Source organism: Oncorhynchus nerka, linkage group LG14 (assembly GCF_034236695.1).
Source record: "Oncorhynchus nerka isolate Pitt River linkage group LG14, Oner_Uvic_2.0, whole genome shotgun sequence".
Taxonomy (NCBI): domain Eukaryota; kingdom Metazoa; phylum Chordata; class Actinopteri; order Salmoniformes; family Salmonidae; genus Oncorhynchus; species Oncorhynchus nerka.
In genome coordinates this window covers 66399222-66419528 of record NC_088409.1, presented here as the reverse complement: position 1 = coordinate 66419528, position 20307 = coordinate 66399222, and the positions used below count along the sequence as shown (strand labels likewise).

General features: G+C 46.8%; 1 protein-coding gene across 1 annotated transcript in view; it reads left to right on the top strand.

Annotated features, from left to right (window-relative positions):
* The first annotated feature begins 136 nt into the window (after positions 1-136).
* LOC115141730 (protein phosphatase 1L-like) overlaps positions 137-20307 on the top strand; it is a 59866-nt gene continuing 39695 nt past the window's right edge. The window contains exon 1 of the mRNA XM_029680885.2: positions 137-1105. Within this exon, the coding sequence (XP_029536745.1) occupies positions 707-1105 (399 nt within the window). The 5' untranslated portion in view covers positions 137-706. The remainder of the gene's footprint in view (positions 1106-20307) is intronic.

Here is a 20307-nt window from a genome sequence, read left to right as displayed (position 1 = left end):
CAGGTGGGCTCAGATTTTAAAAATCCGCTGTGGGGGGTGCGTGCATCCGTCAATAAATTATGTAGGTCAAAAACTAATTTACCCAAATTCTATAAATGGTCTATTCAGCCAGTATAAAGTTGCAAATGACATTTAGTTTGCCCCTCCAGAAATATGATGTATGTTATCCTAAACCAGGTTGAATGGTGCACACCTCACGTGCTCCAATTGGTTCGGTCCTGAAATGGAACACATCCTCGGCTTCAATATGTGCACTATTTACAACTCAATCGCAACCTCGCTGCCAAAGGTTGAGGGAGCATGCAGTTTGCTTTCAAGTCAGCGTTAAACGAGGTACTTCAAAGTGGGGTCTCTCCCACTGAGGTTTAATATAGCTACCATTCTCCTCCTTGCAACGGTTGTGATTCACTGCCTCATATGGACAAGGGACAATCGCTGGTTCATGGGGCTTTATGCTAGAGTGAGCCAGCCAAGGCAGAGTCTTACACCCCGCAGTGTCTAACGTTACGGATTCTCCAATACATCAAGCCGCATTGCTACATTGAGCTATTAGTGTTGGTTTGAATTAATTCAGCTTTTCACACCAGATGTGCTGTAGACTACGTTTGAATTTGGTTTCGCTGATTATTTACTCTAGCGTCGATAATAATGGACTGAAAGTTGCGGGTAAACAATAACAACCTGCAGTGATTTCTTGTTTGTATAAATGATAGAGGATACGATGACACTGTTGTCTCTTTTGGGTCGGATCATGCGTTATTTTCTGCTCAGACCAGAGACCTTGTTCCTCCTATGCATAAGCCTGGCTCTGTGGAGTTACTTCTTCCACACTGACGAGGTGAAAACCATCGTCAAGTCCAGCCGGGATGCTGTCAAAATGGTCAAGGGGAAAGTGGCGGAGATTATGCAGAATGACAAATTCGGGGGTCTCGACGTTCTGGACGCAGAGTTCTCCAAAACCTGGGAGTTCAAGAGCAACAATGTGGCCGTGTACTCCATCCAAGGCCGGAGAGATCACATGGAAGACCGCTTCGAGGTCGTCACTGACATCGTGAACAAGAGTCACCCTTCTATATTTGGGATATTTGATGGCCATGGGGGAGAGGTAAGACAAATGGGCTAATATATTTCATTTGTTGAGAGGCTATCCTTGCTTTGGTTTGGTCAACACTTTCACATACACGTGCTATGCATCACATTAATCCCTCTCCGCAGGGACATGCAGAAGGCACTTTAGCACTTTACTTTGTGAAGTTGTGCCAAACATAAGAGACCATCATTCATGGTCGTACACGTTTAAAATACTTATAGACATAACAAGATTGTGTAGTATGCTGCAGGTAAAGTCTAAACGGATTGTACAAGAGAACTGATCATTTCCAACCCCAGTGAGAGGTGCTTTCAGATATGGGTCATATTCTGGTCTGAATACAGGAAATCACTGGTGTCCTGTGCATGACCATAACTTGTCATCTGATGCCCATGCACCTGTCACCCTCTCCATGTTCTGGTCACAGACAATTCCCTGGCAGCTGTAGGTCTTTGACTCCATGACAAGCATTGAGTGGCACAGATCGAGCAGCTTGTCTCATAGAAATACACTTCCTACTCTCATCAGCCAGATGTCCCTATAGAGGGGCAAAGTGTGTGTGTGTGTGTGTGTGTGTGTAGAGTGAGATAGTCAGTCAATGTAATGGTCATACTCCATGCAAAAGATAGAAAGTGGTATACTGGTCTTGTTACTTCTCGACCTGACCAGAAGTGAAAATGTGTGGGTTTTTGTTTTGCGGGGGGTGGGGTTTATCTCCATCGTTGGCAGGGTAACAACACTGATTGATCATGATGGCCAGGCCTGCCTCAACAGCAACCTTGTCTCTGTGGGCTGCAGCTGTGGCCACGCGGGCCTGACAGCCCAGTATTGACTGATGCCATGGAGCTACGTGAAGAAACTCACTGGCAAATTCTTTCTGACAAGGTGCCCCTCTCTCCTCCCCCTCACACCGCCTCTCTCCCAGACCCAGTCTATGGGCTGCCAGTGTTTTTCTAAGGAGCTCTACTGCTCAGGCCTTCTCTAGTCTGTTTAATATAGAAGTTGACTATTCTGGCCTGACCCAGGCTGAAAGATAGCATTCTAAAAAAAGACAGCGATGGAGGTGGAGGATAACCGTTATTTTCAGGGTAGATTCAAATGTGGGCTCTAGTGCATCAGCTCACTGCTTCCCTTTGATCAAAACTGGCCATTTGTCTGGTTGTCCCTGCAGCATGTTTGAGTTTGGGCCTTCATTCGTCCTTCCCTAGATTCCCTATAGAGGATGGTAAACCAGGCTATAAAAGCCATCCTCTGCTCTGTGAGGGAGAGCAGAGAAAGAGGGTGTTCACTTCAGATTTGCTCATGTAGGCGAGGGGATTTTTTTGCCCCCCTCGCTTTGGCCTTGGGTGACAATTTTGTCTGTTTTTATTCCTTCACTCTCTTTTGAAGTGTGTGAAACTGTTGCCAGACACCAGCTTTTCAAATGGTTCTGCTGATACAGTATGTTATTGTTTATGTATTCCTGGCCGGGGGCGGTGCGTCAGCAGAGAGCTGCAGTGTAGACCAGGCCTGGAGGAGGACTCGGCTCAGCCTATTGGTTAGTTCCCTCTACCTCTCTAAACAGGTCAATGATTTGTTGATCTTTTGGGCCAGATAGCCTCTCGCTCTCTCTCTCTCTCTCTCTCTCTCCTATTCAAAACGAAGTTGACATGATTCGCCAAGCCCTAGTGGCAGGAGAGGGGTTGAAGGCTGAGGTAGGATTGGGGGAGGTGGGTGAGCAGGTTGGTAGCCAGAGTTACCAGCCAGAACAACTTGTCCTAGCTCTGACACTGGCCTGGAACGAACCGATTTAGCCACAGAAAGATACATCGCTTCTCGGAGAAGAATAGTAAGCTAGACACACACACACACACGACATGCAATACCTTGCAAGGATACCTTGCAAAGAATGAACATGTCTTTCCTTAATTGCTGGTTATTTGGTATGCATGTGGATGTGTCTGGAGATGGCAATTAATGATGTTTAAGTCATCTATCCATTCCAGGCTGTTTGTTCTGTAAAAATAACCTGACTAACATTCATCCCTTGTTGATATTCTGTAGGGAGAGATGCTCTCTACATGGGCGATTGGTCTTTTAGATTTTAACCTGGGGGTCTGGCTGAAGAGCATGTGATGAATAGTCCTACTACTCCTAGCTCTACACAATTACTGTATGTCCCCAATAGAATACCAAGTGGAGACATTTAGAACTCCTTACCTTCCTAATATGTTATCTTTCCTTTTCTCTGAATGGCTCAATGGAGAAAGGCAGTTCTGAAAATAAAGTCATCTTTTTCCTTTTGTGCTGATATTTCCTCTCCCTCACTCCCCCAACTCTGCCGTCTTCAAGTTCAGTTTAGAGGAGAGTGGTGTGGCTGCGTGTGCGTAAGCAGTTTCTGAACAGGAGAAGATGGAGAGAAGTATTGTGTTGAGGGATGAGAGGAAAGAACACAAGGCTGACCTTTTTTTAAGTGGGTCTTTTTTTTAAATGTACTCGTTCCCTTTCTTACCTTGGCCCTCCCGGAGTTCACCTTACTTTCGCACTAACAATAAAGGCCTCTGTTAGTGGAAAGGGCACCGTTTGCATTGTAATCCTGGGGAGGGACAGAGTATGTGTGTAAGAGAATGTCTGAGACGATGTGTGAGTCGGGCATGTGTGAGAGACTCTTACAGAGGGAAGCCCTTTCCTTGCAGTTTGCTGAACCCTTGAATTTTATAGTTGACCTGCTTTCATTCTCCTCCCTCTCGCTCGCTTTCCTTTTCTCCTCTCTTTCATCCTCTCAGGTTGTCAGTGTGATTACAGCTCAGTAACTGCAGTCTGATTACTGGAGCACTATTTGATTGAGCTTTCAATTGAATTCCTTTAATTCCCATCTCACTACTGCCATTTTCTCTCACTTCATCTCTATACTGTGGCCCTGGTGCAGAATAGCTCCAGTGTGTGTCTCTGCATCAGGCTCATGGTTCCCTCCCCATGGGAATAAACCCTCTTCGCCTGTTATGGAGGGCTGCTGGGCTCAGTTGGCTGGTCTCCAGGAGTGTGTCCATTTGTGATTGTGGACAGTTGTCTGCAGTGGTGTATGCATTTGTGTCAGGCTCCGTGTGTGTATGTGTGTGTGTGTGTGTGTGTGTGTTTAGATATTCAGCCTCCTGGATCTCTCTTGAGCCCACTCACACTGGAGATGAAAGAAGCAGCATGACTAATTGTAGTGTCAGCATTCTAGAGGATTACTCCGTGTGTGTGGTGTGTTCCCTCGTGCAAATCTAAAGTAATGGATTTCCAGGGGACGTTAAATGATGTGAACGACCATCAGCGATGGCAGTGGCATTTCACGATAACACGCCAATCTGGGCTTCACACACCTGCTCCAGACGATGTCATTTCCTGCCAATTGTCCCCCGCAAGCTTCAGACCCCCAAAATCAAAATGAAATGTATACCTCCAGGAGCCATAAAATAATAGAATTGATGAGAATAATATACAAAACGAATACACCCTTCACTCTGGCTGACCAAAAATACTCTGCAGTGCTCATGGTTGTTCTGCTCAAAACCACCCTTCATTCTGGAGGCAGATTCCTGGACATATTTTTTTTTATTGCTTTTGGCAAAAGCAGATGCTCAACATTTCTTTCAGCCTGCGTTGATGTTATGGAAAGAGCAGTGAGCAGGAAAGGTGATGTTATGTTGGAAAAACAACCTGTAGAGATGGACTGGGAGCTTTTCTACAGTTCTGACCTTTTACTCATTCTGCACCAGTTGGGCATAAAAAAAGTTGTCTTCAATCTAGATTGGGCGTAGAGTTAAGACCAGGATGTTGCAACTGGCCCCAGAAGACTGTCACGGACTGTTTGAGAAGCGGAACCTGACAAGTGGAACACTGTAAATACGCAACCCACATGTCACAATTCCCCCATTTGCCATTTTAAGTATTTCTTTCATGGGCAATTGTTTCGTACAGTATTGAACTCTCATTGAGTGTAACATTTGTTTTTCCCACCAACATTCTTTTCCATTAAGCAAGTACAATGGCAAGAACAAGTATGTGAACCCATTGGAATTACCTGGATTTCTGCATAAAATGGTCATAATGTGATCTGATCTTCATCTAAGTCACAACAGTAGACACAGTCTGCTTAAACTAATAACACACAAACAATTATACATTTTCATTGAACACACAGTGTAAACATTCACAGTGCAGGGTGGGAAAAGTATGTGAACCCTTTTGATTTAATAACTGGTTGACCCTCCTTTGGCAGCAATAACCTCAACGTTTTCTGTATTTGCGGATCAGACCTGCACAACGGTCAGGAGGAATTTTGGACCTTTCCTCTTTACAAAACTGTTTCAGTTCATCAATATTCTTGGGATGTCTGGTGTGAATAGGGATGGGTATCATTAAGATTGTAACTGTATTGCTATTCTTACCGATACTGCTTATCAATCTGGTACTTTTAACGGTATTCTTACCGGTTATTTAACAAATTAAGAACTGAATTAACATTGCTTTATTTTCTGAAATGTAAAATAAACAATTATTTACAGCAAAATAAATTGCAGTAGTATAGAGCAACACAGGTGGGGCATGCAGGTAGGCTGCAGAAGGACTATCAGTTCTTCTGGAGAAAGATCAACATATTTGCCTTCCGGCAGAAGTCGGGACCTCTCCTGGCTTATTGTGTTCCCTGCAGTAGAAAATACCCTCTCTAGGGGTGGAGGAGGCTTGAGCACAGAGGTAGCTTGTTGCAATGTTTGTGAGGAGGGGCAGAGTAGCTCTCTTCTCCCACCACTACATCACAGGATCTTCAGCCATGGAGACTGGAGGCAGGCCTTTGTAGAGCTCAACCTCCAGGTCAACACACTCACTGAGGGTGAGGGAAGAGGTGTCCTGTTGGATCGTCAACCTCAACTCCTTGTCCTCTGAGAACAGCTCCTCTCAGGCACTCCTTGTTTTGTACAATGGAGGGACTGTCTCCTCCATTTCCTTCAGACTCCTCCTCCTGTTGCTGGTGCTCTGTGTATGTCTGCTCCAGCTCCTCTGACAGCCCTGGTGTTGCTCCTGTCACGTTGGCCTCAACAGTTGCCTTCCTCAGCCTGTCCCAGGTGGCATCACTCACCGGCCTCCCTTTAAATCTGGGTTCCATTGCTGTGGCCTGATGCTGGAAGGCTTGAATGTCCTCATCCTGATAGCGCTCGGAGAGGTTCTCCCACACCTTCTCTTTGATGGTTGCCACAAACGTATCTTCATGCTTCACAGTGAAGTGCTCTTCCAGTTTGTGGAGGATGGGTATGATCTGTCCACAGGTGGCATTCTTTTCACATGACACACACATTGTGGATGTATAGAGGATTCTTGTGAGCTGGACAAACTCCTCAGCCTTATGGAAGTCTTCGTCTTTCAGACGGTCCAGGTCATTGCTTTTCGCAGTCGTGGGTCCAAGGCTGCTGCTTGGATCGCTGGATACTGCTCCATGAATCTCTCATTGGATAGAGTTCCATCTGGTCTTGACATCAAGGATGAGCGAGTGCGGCAGGCCTGAAACGACAACAACAACATACATTTAATTATCGCACACATGAATATTGAATTCAATTGTTAAATGTGGGAATTTCAAAATAGTACTTTAATAGATTGAACTGGCTTCTTTACCAGGGAGCTGCTACTTTTCCTTTAAGACTGTTTTGGACATCGAGTATCTCTTGACCCGCACGACCACTGCTCTGATTTCAGGCTGCCCATTTATCAATGGAAGTCATTTTGTAGATTTTCTGCTCTGCCAGATTCAATGTGTGCGCAAAGCATCCTATTTTTAGGATGTGTAGCCTCTTGATGGCAACATCCATATTTTGTCAGTGTTATCAACAGTCACAGCTACAGTCTTGCTTGGCTCGATCTAAAACTCTTCCAGAATGTCTGATCTCCTCTGTCACTACTTTGCGAGTTGTACACTGCCCTGGTGTGGAGGACCTTCTGTTGTACACTGCCCTGGTGTGGAGGACCTTCTGTTGTACACTGCCCTGGTGTGGAGGACCTTCTGTTGTACACTGCCCTGGTGTGGAGGACCTTCTGTTGTACACTGCCCTGGTGTGGAGGACCTTCTGTTGTACACTGCCCTGGTGTGGAGGACCTTCTGTTGTACACTGCCCTGGTGTGGAGGACCTTCTGTTGTACACTGCCCTGGTGTGGAGGACCTTCTGTTGTACACTGCCCTGGCTTGTGTAGGGCACTGTAACAGTGAGATAGTGGTCCTGACAGAGGCTGGTCCACCTGTCTGATGTGATGGCCAGCTTTGGCATGTCCTTCAGCTCAGTGATCACATTAGCCTTTTTCTACACCATACCAGGTAGGAAAGAATGTGTCACTAACTCCTGGAGGGAGGGGTATATTTGGGGTTGAGTACCTTGTTCATCTCCCTACAGTAAAATAGTTTTCATGTGTTGAAATATTGTATTGTGGAGTGATGGGACAAACATACTACTATATCCTAAAAATGAATACAACTCAATATATACTGACAGACTACCTAAAGCCCTTGGACTCCACTGTTGCGAAGGGGTGTAGGCCTTTCACTATGAACTTGGTCATGGCTAGGTGTCACTCATTCACCCTTTCATCAGTCATCCTCCCACTAGCTGCCAGCGTGAAGGGGCTTTTGGCTTGGACCAGCTGTATTAGAGGGAGGAGTGGGTTGGTTCATTGTAACTGCAAATTTAACAAAAAAAGTAGCAAAATCTTTAAATGGGTGATTTGAATTTCTGAATGCACCCATGGCTAATAAATCAGCTGGCTAGTGGTTCCTTTTGATCATGAACCCATGTTCTCATAATTGAGTTAACTTTGTGTGCGGGATCTAGGCTGCTAGCATACGTACCTAACATAGATCGGGCAACGAGAGATGAGATGAAAGACGAGCTAGGCAGTCAAACTGCATTTCTCTGCCGGTACACAATGCACTTTCGATAGATGTTTGGACAGATTGCTCGTGTTTTCGTCCTTATAAGCAAAAGTCTTGTTGCACTTGTGGCAATGAGCATTGTCAGCATCGACTCAGAAGTATAACCACACTTTAGAATTTTTAGTTCTCGCCGCCGTCGTCACTAATTTAAGAGCAGGGTCGTGCGTGTGTACACGCTGTAGCATGTGAGAGACAGGCTCTGTGCGAGAGAGATCTCTTCTGGTTTGGGAATGGCAAAAATGCATCAGAGACGAATGTTTTAATCTCATTGCAAATTAGAAACGGTTGGTGAAATCAAATGTGCAAGATGTTTATGTAGCAATAATAAATAGGAAATGTGTTTTCTTAATTTCTCCAGTATCGAAAGCAAAACTGATAACGTCGGAGCTTATCGATACCACAGTCTTTCATAATTTAGCCCCAGGGCCTGTTTTAATACCGGGTTTCAGCACCCATCCCTAGGTGTGAACCGCTTTCTTGAGGTCATGTCACAGCATCTCAATTGGGTTGAGTTCAGGACTCTGACTGGGCCACTCCAGAAGGCATGTTTTCTTCTGTTGAAGCCATTCTGTTTATTTACTTCTGTGTTTTAGGTCGTTGTCCTGTTGCATCACCCAACTTCTGTTGAGCTTCAATTGGGGGACAGATATGTCTTGATAAACTTGGGAATTCATTTTTCTGTCAATCGTAGCAAGCTGTCCAGGCACTGAGGCCCCAAATCATGATGCTCCCACCACCATACTTTACAGTTGGGATGAGGTTTTGATGTTGGTGAGCTGTACCTTTTTTTATTTTTAATTTGTTATTTATTTTTAGTTTAATCTGTTCAAAGAATATTTTGCCAGTAGCACTGTGGAACATCCAGGTGCACTTTTGTGAACTTTAGATGTAAAGCAGTGGCTTCTTCCATAATGTCCCCATAATGCCCCATAATGTCCCCATAATGCAGCTTGCAGGACGGCCACTCCTAGGGAGAGTAGCAACAGTCCTGAACTTTCTTCACTTTCATAGACAATTTGTCTTACTGTGGACTGATGAACATCGAGGCTTTTAGAGATACTTTTGTAACCCTTTCCAGCTTTATGCAAGTCAACTATTCTTAATCTTAGGTCTTCTGAGATCTCTTTTGTTTGCGGTATTGTTCTCATCAGGCAATGCTTCTTGTGAATAGCAAACTCACATTTTGTGAGTGTATTCTATAGGGCAGCTCTAAACAACATCTCCAATCTCGTCTCATTGATTGGACTCCCATGTTAGCTGACTCCTGACTCCAATTAGCTTTTGGAGAAGTCATTAGCCTAGGGGTTCACATACTTTCCCCAACCTACACTGTGAATGTTTACACGGTGTGTTCAATAAAGACATGAAAACATATTGTTTGTGTTATTAGATTAAGCAGACTGTGTTTATCTATAGTTGTGACTTAGATGAAGATCAGATCAAAATGTATGACCGTATTATGCAGAAATTCAGGTAATTCCGAAGGGTTCACCTACTTTTTCTTGTGTGTGTGCTGTATGTGATGTAGAGCCCCCCAAAAAGGTCCCAGCATGGTGTCCCTCCCGGTGGTAAAATAATTCAACACTCCCTCTGCCAGCTAGGTGCTTCTTCTGCTAAAAGCCCCCTATCTAAAAATCTGTAATGCTGACTATTGTCTGCTCCCTGTAATGTTGTGTATGAGGCTTGTGGATGGGCTGAGGAGGGACAGGTTGGCCTTGTTTCTGATTTTGGACGGAGATGTGGAGAGGAGACCCCTCATATTCTACATCTCTCACACACGCACACACACACACACACACACACACACACACTTCTCCATGGCCTCTGATGATGTGGTTCTATAGAGGGCAGGGGCATGTTCTGTGCTGCCAGGTCTCTCTACTTTATGCCTCTGTGGATGGTGGGCAGGACACCTATTTGTCTTCTCCCTGTGGGGTTTGGGGAGGTGCTCCGTTTAACCTGTTCTTTCTCAATGTGTATCGGTTATGAATGAACAGGGCTAAATGGCCATGGTGACTTGAGGCTCCTGCTGAGTGGACTGGCGTCAGCTGCCTTTTGCATGCTTAAGAAGGTGTGAGGCAGTGGAAATGGATGTTTCTATTTTTGATTGGTGCTGTCTTGGCAGTGGGGAGAGCAGGCAGAGGAATGTTGACAGTGTGTTTGTGATGGATATACAGGTAGGTTTGTGTGATGCTCACTGGTGTATGTGTCTGTCCCAGCTGTCACTTCTACCAGACTCCTCTTTGGGTGAGCTGCTGACCAGTGGGTTGGCACTGATGGGGCAGGTGCATTCTTTTTGGGGGCAGTGTGTGTAGTTCACTCTGTACTGTGTGTGTGTGGTTCACTCTGCACACTATGGCGCATGTATGGGTGTGTGTAGGAGGGGTAATCTATAACACAAGACTGTCTGCAGGGCATGTGTGTTGGCTGGTCAGACAGGAGGAATGCAGCACATATGAGTGGCTGATGTGAGCAGATGGTTTCTATCTACTACAACATGGACCTGAACTCTCCTCTCCTTAGTGCAGAGACTGGGCTTCTCAAGGATATGAATACTCAATGTTCTTATCTGTCATGAGTGTGTGAACTCCTCCTAGTGGGAGGAGCAGTTGTATTCATTTTAGGGTTAAAGGTGTCTGCGCCCCATACTGGTAGACCTGTTGGAACTCTGCTATGTACTTCTGATTACGTCTCTCTGAGATTTTTCATTCTCTTTTTTTGTATTCTTCTAAATGTGTTCAGATGGTTTGTGTGTGTGTGTTTGACCCCCCAGTGCACTGAGGCCTGAGCTAAAAACTCCCTCTGTTAGACCAGGCTGGAAGTTTAGAGAATAACCATGAAGTTATGGCTTAGCTAAATTGACTTGGATCCTCAGACATGCTTCTGAATCCATGCCCACTGAGTCTTCCATAGGCAAGCAAGCATTACTGTTCAGCTTGACTGACTAATTATTTTACTCTCTGTAGGTCACCTTACATGATCGTCTGACAGAGAGGAACTCCTTATATTACAACCGAATGTCCTTTTTTTCTTGGAATTTCCCTGGATATTTTCTATGCGGAGACCGGAGAGCTCGGTGGATTGTAGAGCTGAGGGTGATGTCTTATGAGTGATGGGCTGGTGGCTCAGGGCTGAGCTGCTAAATTGATTAGTGAAGTAAGGGGCGGCGTATGGTGACGGTGGCTAATGGTAACCGCTGAAGCTGCAGGGAAATTCTGCTTTCTTCCTCCTGACTTGTGACTGTCTCTCTAAATCGCTGACTGAAGGGAGGAGAGGAGACTGCAGGGCGGTTTAGAACTACACTAATCCCAGTTCGGAGATTGGAAATCTGTTTATAACCTTTTACTTTTTCATTGGAAAGGTATCAAACATAAGGAAGCCACATGTTTGTTTCTGTTCCATTTATTCCATTCCAGCCTCCACTGGGTCTGTCTTCATCTCTCTGACTATCTCTCCATCTCACTGTTGGCTTTGCTCTTCCTCTCTTCTCTACATCTCTCCTACAGGGAACATCTTTCTGACTATCTCTCCATCTCACTGTTGGCGTTGCTCTTCCTCCTCTACATCTCTCCTACAGGGAACATCTTTCTGACTATCTCTCCATCTCACTGTTGGCTTTGCTCTTCCTCTCTTCTCTACATCTCTCCTACAGGGAACATCTTTCTGACTATCTCTCCATCTCACTGTTGGCTTTGCTCTTCCTCTCTTCTCTACATCTCTCCTACAGGGAACATCTTTCTGACTATCTCTCCATCTCACTTTGGCTCTCTTCATCCTCTACATCTCTCCTACAGGGAACATCTTTCTGACTATCTCTCCATCTCACTGTTGGCTTTGCTCTTCCTCTCTTCTCTACATCTCTCCTACAGGGAACATCTTTCTGACTATCTCTCCATCTCACTGTTGGCTTTGCTCTTCCTCTCTTCTCTACATCTCTCCTACAGGGAAGGCCGGTGGCTATAGGAGGCTGTGCGTTGCCTGTATAATGAGCTTAGCCAGCGGCAGAGCTGTCAGCGAGGTTTTCAAGCTGCTCTTAGCAGGCTTACACCATCCACGGGAGGAGAGGGAGAGGGAGGGTGAAGGATGGAGAGGGAGGGTGAAGGATGGAGAGGGAGGGTGAAGGATGGAGAGGGAGGGTGAAGGATGGAGAGGGAGGGTGAAGGATGGAGAGGGAGGGTGAAGGATAATGAGGAGAGAGGATGGAGAGGAATGAGGAGAGGGTGAATGAGGAGAGGGGAGGGTGAAGGATGGGGAGGAATGAGGGGGGACGGTGAAGGATGGGGAGGAATGAGGGGAGGGTGAAGGATGGGGAGGAATGAAGGGAGGGTGAAGGATGGGGAGGAATGAGGGGAGGGTGAAGGATGGGGAGGAATGAGGGGAGGGTGAAGGATGGGGAGGAATGGGGGAGGGTGAAGGATGGAGAGGAATGGGGGAGGGTGAAGGATGAGAGGAGAGGGTGGAGGGTTGAGGAGAGGGTGAATGAGGAGAGGGGACGGTGAAGGATGGGGAGGAATGAGGGGAGGGTGAAGGATGGGGAAGAATGAGGGGAGGGTGAAGGATGGGGAGGGTGAAGGATGGGAGGAATGAGGGTGAAGGATGGGAGGAATGAGGGGAGGGTGAAGGATGGAGAGGAATGGGGGGAGGGTGAAGGATGAGAGGGAGAAGGGGATAATGAAGGACAACATTTTATTGATTGTAAAGTGGCTCTAAGTTTACAGCTGCTTTTAACAGGCTTACACCATCCACAGGAGGAGAGTTGAAAGGGGATGAGTAGAATAGTCAAATAAGCGGTAGAAGGGATAAGGGAGGGGAGAGTCCAGCTTTAGAACTTTTGTTTTGTTGTGGACTTACAACCGCCGCAGGAGGGGAGAGAGAAGTGAGAGCGGCAGGAAGACTATGTAAGATAAGAAGAGGATGAAGTGAATGTTGGAGAGGAAGAGAGACTGAACTGTGTATCTATATTTTTATATCTGGATGAGAAGACTCATGTCTGCAGGGTGTATTTATGTGCTGTGTGTAGCATGCAGAAGGCTGCATTAGCAGCATCAAAGTAGATGTAAAGAGTGAGTGTCAGTGGAACATGCAGCCAGTCAGGTGCTCGTCTCGTCTTTGATCTTCTGCTTGAGTGTGCAGGAGAACATTCCTACCTCAAAGGCTTAGCAGCCCAGGGACACCGACTCACAACAACAACATTAGTGAGGAGTGGCAGTGACAATTTTCTTTATTTGTCTGTTAGTAAGGGTGAAATGGTGTGTGTGAAAGAAGAGGCACCAGCCCTTTTCTCTTTGATCATGAGTCATTTCAACTGTGGGGCAGACTGACGAGCGTTCTTCTCTCTAGTGTCAGACAATATGAACATGGCATTCTCTCTTTGTCTGTCTTTATATTCTCTCCCCCTCTTCCTGTCTGTTTTGAACTTTTGCTCTATTACTTTCTCATTTTTTTTCTCCTTACCACACACTATCTTCCTTCCATGTCTCCATCCCTCCCTCCCTTCCAGAAATCAAACTGTTCTTCACCTTGAGTGTCTGGGAGACTAATGCCAGGGGGGTGCAAGCCGAGCCTCCTGCCTGCCTGTGTTGTGAAACAGGAAGTTAACAAGGTGAAGGACACAGACAGAGGTCTCCTACTGTACTCACTTCCCACTGTCCTGTTCAGACACCCAACATGTAGTGCATTCGGAAAGTATTTGTACCCCTTGATTCCCCCCACATTGTTATGTTATCCCCCCCTCCTATGTACACACAATACCCCATAATGACAAAGCGAAAAAATTAATAAAAAAATAACAGACCAATGATCATCCTTGAACTGTTTCTACAACTTGATTAGAGTCCACTTGTGGTAAACTCAATTGATTGGACATGAAATTCAATTGATTTTTGGTAAGGCACACACCTGTCTATATAAGGTCCCACCGTTGACAGTGAATGTCAGAGCTAACACCAAGCCATGAGGTCCAAGGAATTGTCCGTAGAGCTCCACGACAGGATTCGTGTCGAGGCACAGAACTGGGGAAGGGTACCACAAAAATTCTGCAACATTGAAGGTTTCTAAGAACACCGTGACCGACCTCATTCTTAAATGGAAAAAGTTTTTTTCATCCTAGAACTGGCCGCCCGCTCAAACTGAGGAATTTGGGGAGAAGGGCCTTGGTCAGGGAGGTGACCAAGAACCCGATGGATGGTCACTCTGACAGAGCTCCAGAATTCCTCTGTGGAGAACCTTCCAGAAGGGCAACCATCTCTGCAGCACTCCATCAATCAGGCCTTTATGGTAGAGTGGCCAGACGGAAGCCACTCCTCAGTAAAAGGCACATGACAGCCTGCTTGGAGTTTGCCAAAAGCCACCTAAATGACTATGAGAAACAAGATTCTCTTGAGTGGCCCAGCCAGAGCCCGGACTTGAACCTGATCGAACATCTCTGGAGAGACCTGAAAATAGCTGTGCAGCAACGCTCCCCATCCAACCTGACCGAGCTTGAGAGGATCTGCAGAGAAGACTGGGATAAACTCCCCAAATACAGGTGTGCCAAGCTTGTAGCATCATACCCAAGAAGACTTGAGGCTGTAATTGTTGCCAAAGGTGCTTCAACAAAGTACTGAATAAGGGTATGAATACTTGTGTAAATATGTTTTTGTTTTAATCAATTTGCAAATATTTCAAAAAACCTGTTTTTGCTTTTTCATAATGGGGTATTGCGTGTAGATTGAGAATTAATACATTTTAGAATAAGGCTGTAACGTGGAAGAAATGTAAGGGGTTTGAATACTTTCCGAATGCACTGTATACCCGTTATCTGCCTCGCTCTGCTTAGAAGTTGCAATTTACAACTTCTGGAACAATAAATCAACATATCATCCCCACTCCAATTCGTCTCTCCTCACTGATTGGCTGCCTGGCCTTGGTCAATGTTATCTGAATCACCGCACCACTCCCAGAAAGGTGGTTGCGGGAAATACGTGTGTGTGTGTGTGTGTGTGTGTGTGTTATGCACTGCATTGTTCATCTCTGAGGCTTGCCATATTACAACCCCATCCATATTGTGTTCTGCTCTCCACGGGAGAGGAAATGAATGTTTGTTTGCTAATTAGTTTTCTTTTAGCTTTGTGTGTTTTGTTCATGGTACATCTCCATGCTGAGATGAGTGTTTTCTAACCCCTGTAGTGAGAGAGGAGGTTTTTCTCTCTTCCTCTGCAGAGTTACCTTATCTCCCTGCAGTCTCTGTTTTATCACTTCTCTGCAATATTGAAGAGTCTGCTGCCTACAACCCTGAGGGGTCCATGTCTAGACACACGTATGCTGCCTGTCAGCTGCCCTTATCTTTTCCTGACAACACACTCCCATATTGGTATGACATCACAGAAACACACATTTAGCCATGGATTTCCAGTTGGTGTATATTATCTTCACCGAGAATTCTTATTTCTCTCCTCATTTGCTATAGCGTGTCTGTGGATGAGCGTTTCCACATCCGCAGGTGTGTGTGCAGATGAGCGTGTGTGCAGATGAGCGTGTCTGCGGATGAGCGTTTCCACATCCGCAGGTGTGTGTGCAGATGAGCGTGTGTGCAGATGAGCGTGTCTGCGGATGAGCGTTTCCACATCCGCAGGTGTGTGTGCAGATGAGCGTGTGTGCAAATGAGCGTGTGTGCAGATGAGCGTGTGTGCAGATGAGCGTGTGTGCAGATGAGCGTGTGTGCGGTGGCAATGCCAGGACTCTGCTGGTGGGTGTAATTGCTGTGCGTCTCTGTGCCTCAGTGAAGCTAGCCTGGGAATCCTGACTCATCTCTACTGGCAACGCTGCCTGGGCCGTCGGCCAGCTGTCTGGACGGACTGATAATCACAATGCTGCTGCCTGCTTGCTGCTGTACTTAGAAAGAGCAGGCTTTCCTCCTGGTTCTGGGTTAAAACTGGAAACTGTGAACAGGCCAAACTGGTTTCTGACCAGGCACCTGCTGTGGAAACAGGGCTTCAGATGGCAGTCAGCCTGGCCTGTACTACCTGTCCCTGCGTGTTCACTTCCCTAGATCCTAACTGGACCAACCGTTAGCAAGAGGACTGTTCCTATTGGACAATCAATAGAATTGCCTGTCGTCTGAAAGTAAAGGGTGGGCCTTAGCCTAGCGATGAGTAGATTTACTAATATTTATGTAATAGTAAATAAAATGGCCATTTGTTTGGGAAGGGGAAATGGCGATACCTAGTCAATTGTACCACTGAAATGTCATTTAATCCACCCCCTCTGAATCAGAGAGGTGCGGGGTGGTGGACGTTGACGTGATTTGTAGGTTAGTGCTGCTCAGTGATATTTGGACTGTGCCTACCTCAGGCTTTGTTCAGGCTACCGCGTGGAGGCTTCTGAAAAACTTATGGTATGGATTTGAGCCAAAATGGAGTCACTTGGGGATTGGCTTTGTGTAAGGAAACTGCGCTGCACTGTTGGTGTTTGGCTGTGCTCTCTTCCCTGATTTATTGGCTAGGGAAACTTGGCTGTGGTCTGAGTTAAAGCCCATATGGAGTCAATGTGTGGCTATGGGCCTCCCTGGTCAATGCTGTTCTCATCTATGTAGCCCTGGAGTTCACCTGTGCGCTCACACACACTGTTCATCCTAGACACTTTCATACAGACACATTCTCTCTCATCTCTCATTCCCATACATCATGTACACCCTATCTTCTAAACAAAACGTTCAACCTCTGTCTCTCGCTCTCTCTCACACACACACACACCGAGTTGGAGAGGATCAAAGCACTGACCTGCTGAGAACAATCAATCCACACTTTCATGAACTCTCTCTCACACACACACACACACACACTCACTTACCCCAGTGGCATGCGTTTAATTCCGTCATCCTCTCTCCCAGTCCCCTAACAGCCGCAGCGGCTGGAGGCCTGTGGATAAATATTGATTTTCATGAGTCTGAATGTTTATCAGCTAATAGCTGAGCTCTGCGTCATGCGGCGTTTACCTGGGCTGCTGCATTGATCTGTGTTTTTCCTGCTTATTGATGAATGGGGATTCAATTCAGTGATAGAGTGATCAATGTCAGGAGGCCCCAGTCTGATCAGAAGAGAGCCAGGTCAGGGGTTAAGTCTGCCACACTGGGTTGATGAGAGAGAACAGGTTCACAGTATATTATACAGGCCTAGTATAGGAGGAGGAGCAGCCTCAGTCTCTGAAGTATTTGTTGTCTTTGCCTCGGTCTTCATCACTGCTATTCTTTCTCACCTGTCAGCGCTCAGTGAGAGGAGGCAGTTTCTAATTAATGTGATGTATGCTGCATCCATCTCCAGAGGAGGACATGGAGGGAAGACATGGAGGGGGAAGACATGGAGGGGGAAGACATGGAGGGGGACATGGAGGGAAGACATGGAGGTAGGGACATGGAGGGGGGGACATGGAGGGAGGGAGGACATGGAGGGAGGAATGGAGGGAAGACATGGAGGGAAGACATGGAGGGAGGACATGGAAGGAGGGAAGACATGGAGGGAAGACATGGATAAGGGAGGAATGGAGGGAAGACATGGAGGGAAGACATGGAGGGAGGGAAGACATGGAGGTAGGGACATGGAGGGGGGAAGACATGGAGGTAAGACATGGAGGTAGGGGAGGGAGGGGAGGACATGGAGGGGACATGGAGGACATGGAGGGGGAAGGGAGGACATGGAGGGGGAGGACATGGAGGGGGAGGACATGGAGGGAGGGAGGACATGGAGGGGGAGGAAAGGAGGGAAGACATGGAGGGAAGACATGGAGGGGAAATGGAGGGATGACATGGAGGAAGACATATTAAGGGAGGAATGGAGGGAAGACATGGAGGGAAGACATGGAGGGAGGCCATTAAGGGAGGAATGGAGGGAAGACATGGAGGGAGGACATGGAGGGGGAAGACATGGAGGGAAGACATGGAGGGGGGGACATGGAGGGAGGGAGGACATGGAGGGAGGGAGGACATGGAGGGAGGGAGGACATGGAGGGAGGGAGGACATGGAGGGAGGGAGGACATGGAGGGAGGACAAGGAGGGAAGACAAGGAGGGAAGACATATTAAGGGAGGAATGGAGGGAAGACATGGAGGGAAGACATGGAGGGAGGCCATTAAGGGAGGAATGGAGGGAAGACATGGAGGGAAGACATGGAGGGAGGAATGGAGGGAAGACATTGAGGGAGGAATGGAGGGAAGACATGGAGGGAGGAATGGAGGGAAGACATTGAGGGAGGAATGGAGGGAAGACATGGAGGGAGGAATGGAGGGAAGACATGGAGAGAAGACATTAAGGGAGGAATGGAGGGAGGAATGGAGGGAGGAATGGAGGAAGACATGGAGGGAAGACATTAAGGGAGGAATGGAGGGAAGACATTAAGGGAGGAATGGAGGGAGAATGGAGGGAGGACATGGAGAGAGGAATGGAGGGAGGACATGGAGAGAGGAATGGAGGAAGACATGGAGGAAGAATGGAGGGAGGACATGGAGGAAGACATGGAGGGAGGAATGGAGGGGGGATTGGAGGGAGGACATGGAGGGAGGACATGAAGAGAGGAATGGAGGAAGACATGGGGGAAGAATGGAGGGAGGACATGGAGGAAGACATGCAGAGGGGATTGGAGGGAGGACATGGGAGGGAATGGAGGAAGACTTGGAGGGAGGACATGGAGAGAGGAATGGAGGAAGACATGGAGGGGGGAAGACAAGGAGGGAGGACATGGAGGGAGGGAAAGGAGGGAAGACATGGAGGGAAGAATGCAGGGAGGATGTTACGGATACCAGTATCCTGTGTGTGTATCCTGTGTTCTTTTCTCTCCTTCTCCCCTCACAGTTGAAAATCATCACTCCCCAATCAGTCACCAATCCAATCATCAATCAGAAGACACACCTCCTCCTGTTTTCTACCCTATCACAGTTCCTTTGCCTTGGTTTAAAAACCCTGTCAGTAGTTTGCTCTAGAGCTCAATCTCTCTGTAAATGCCATGTCTGTAGGTCTCTGTGTTTCACTCTCTCTTTGTGTATTAACCTCTCTTTTGTTTGAGCACCTCCATAGCACTTTGTCCTCACCTGTGAGTATTGTTTTTGGTTATGGTGTTTGTTTGCTGGTGGGGAAACCAAGACAAGTCGCCCATGGGCATACACTACCCGTAGGTAGACTTAGTTAAATACACTAGTTAGAACTGGGCGGACCACCCACTGTATTTTTGGTTAGTTAGTTAGCTGTTGTTAAAGTAGGCTAGTCTAGCTTAGGGGTGTTTTTGAATACTTATTGTTTCTTTCCTTGGGTCCAGCTCAGACCCTTTTCCTGCTCCCCCCATTACTGTGTGTTTTACAATAAACCCTGAGTTTGACGGTAGATTTCAGTTGTCCTGGTTATTTCGTTCACACTTTTACTTTGTCACTATTATAATTTGCATGAGTTATGTTACGGGTCTCATTATCATCCCCCCTAGACTGTCGGGCCAAAAGGGATTCGTAACATAAGTGGGGGCTCGTCCGGGATTTGTCTTTACTGACACACATGCAGATTGTTTTCGTGGTATAGTTCAGTGTTGAACGTTATAGCTGAGATAGCATTAGTGTTTGCTATTTTCGTTGGCTCTTTTGAAGTAGGTTAAGATGGCTACTTTTGAGTTGAAGTCCTTTTTGGATAACCCTTTGTGGGAGGTTTTTGACAAATGTCGTAGAGTTGACTTAATGACCTTGGCTGACTATTATTCAATATCGATTCCGCAGAGTTTAGTTAAGGCGGAGGTTAAACAGCTAGTGTTAAATGTATTGTTGGAAGAGCAGGTGCTTGTGTTACCGCTGCCTGAGCCTACTACCCCTGTAGCGGATGTTGCTGCTCCTGTAAGCCCATTGGTGTCTGAGAATGAGGGCGAGGCTAAAACACCAGCCACATTGTCCCGTTTTGATCCACTCTCCCCACTGTCAAACGGTGATGCCAGGAGGGATGTCCGTTTAGCACAGTTCCAACTGGAGGCGGAAGAGAGAGCCCAAATTAGGCGAGAGACTCTCCAGTTGGAGATGTGTAAAATTGAGGCAGAAAAAGAACGAGAACAGCGGCAGTTGGATTTGGAGATGAGATGTGTAAAATTGAGGCAGATAAAGAACAGCGGCAGATGACGTTTAAAATGCGCCAGATGGAACTGGAGGCAGAGACAGCGAGGCTAGCCTCCGGTCCTGCTGTCACTGTTAGTGAGTCGTCCTCACCTGCTGTGTCCTCAAACACGTTTGACATTAGTAGGCAGATTGCCTTAGTACCTTTGTTCAGAGAGTCGGAGGT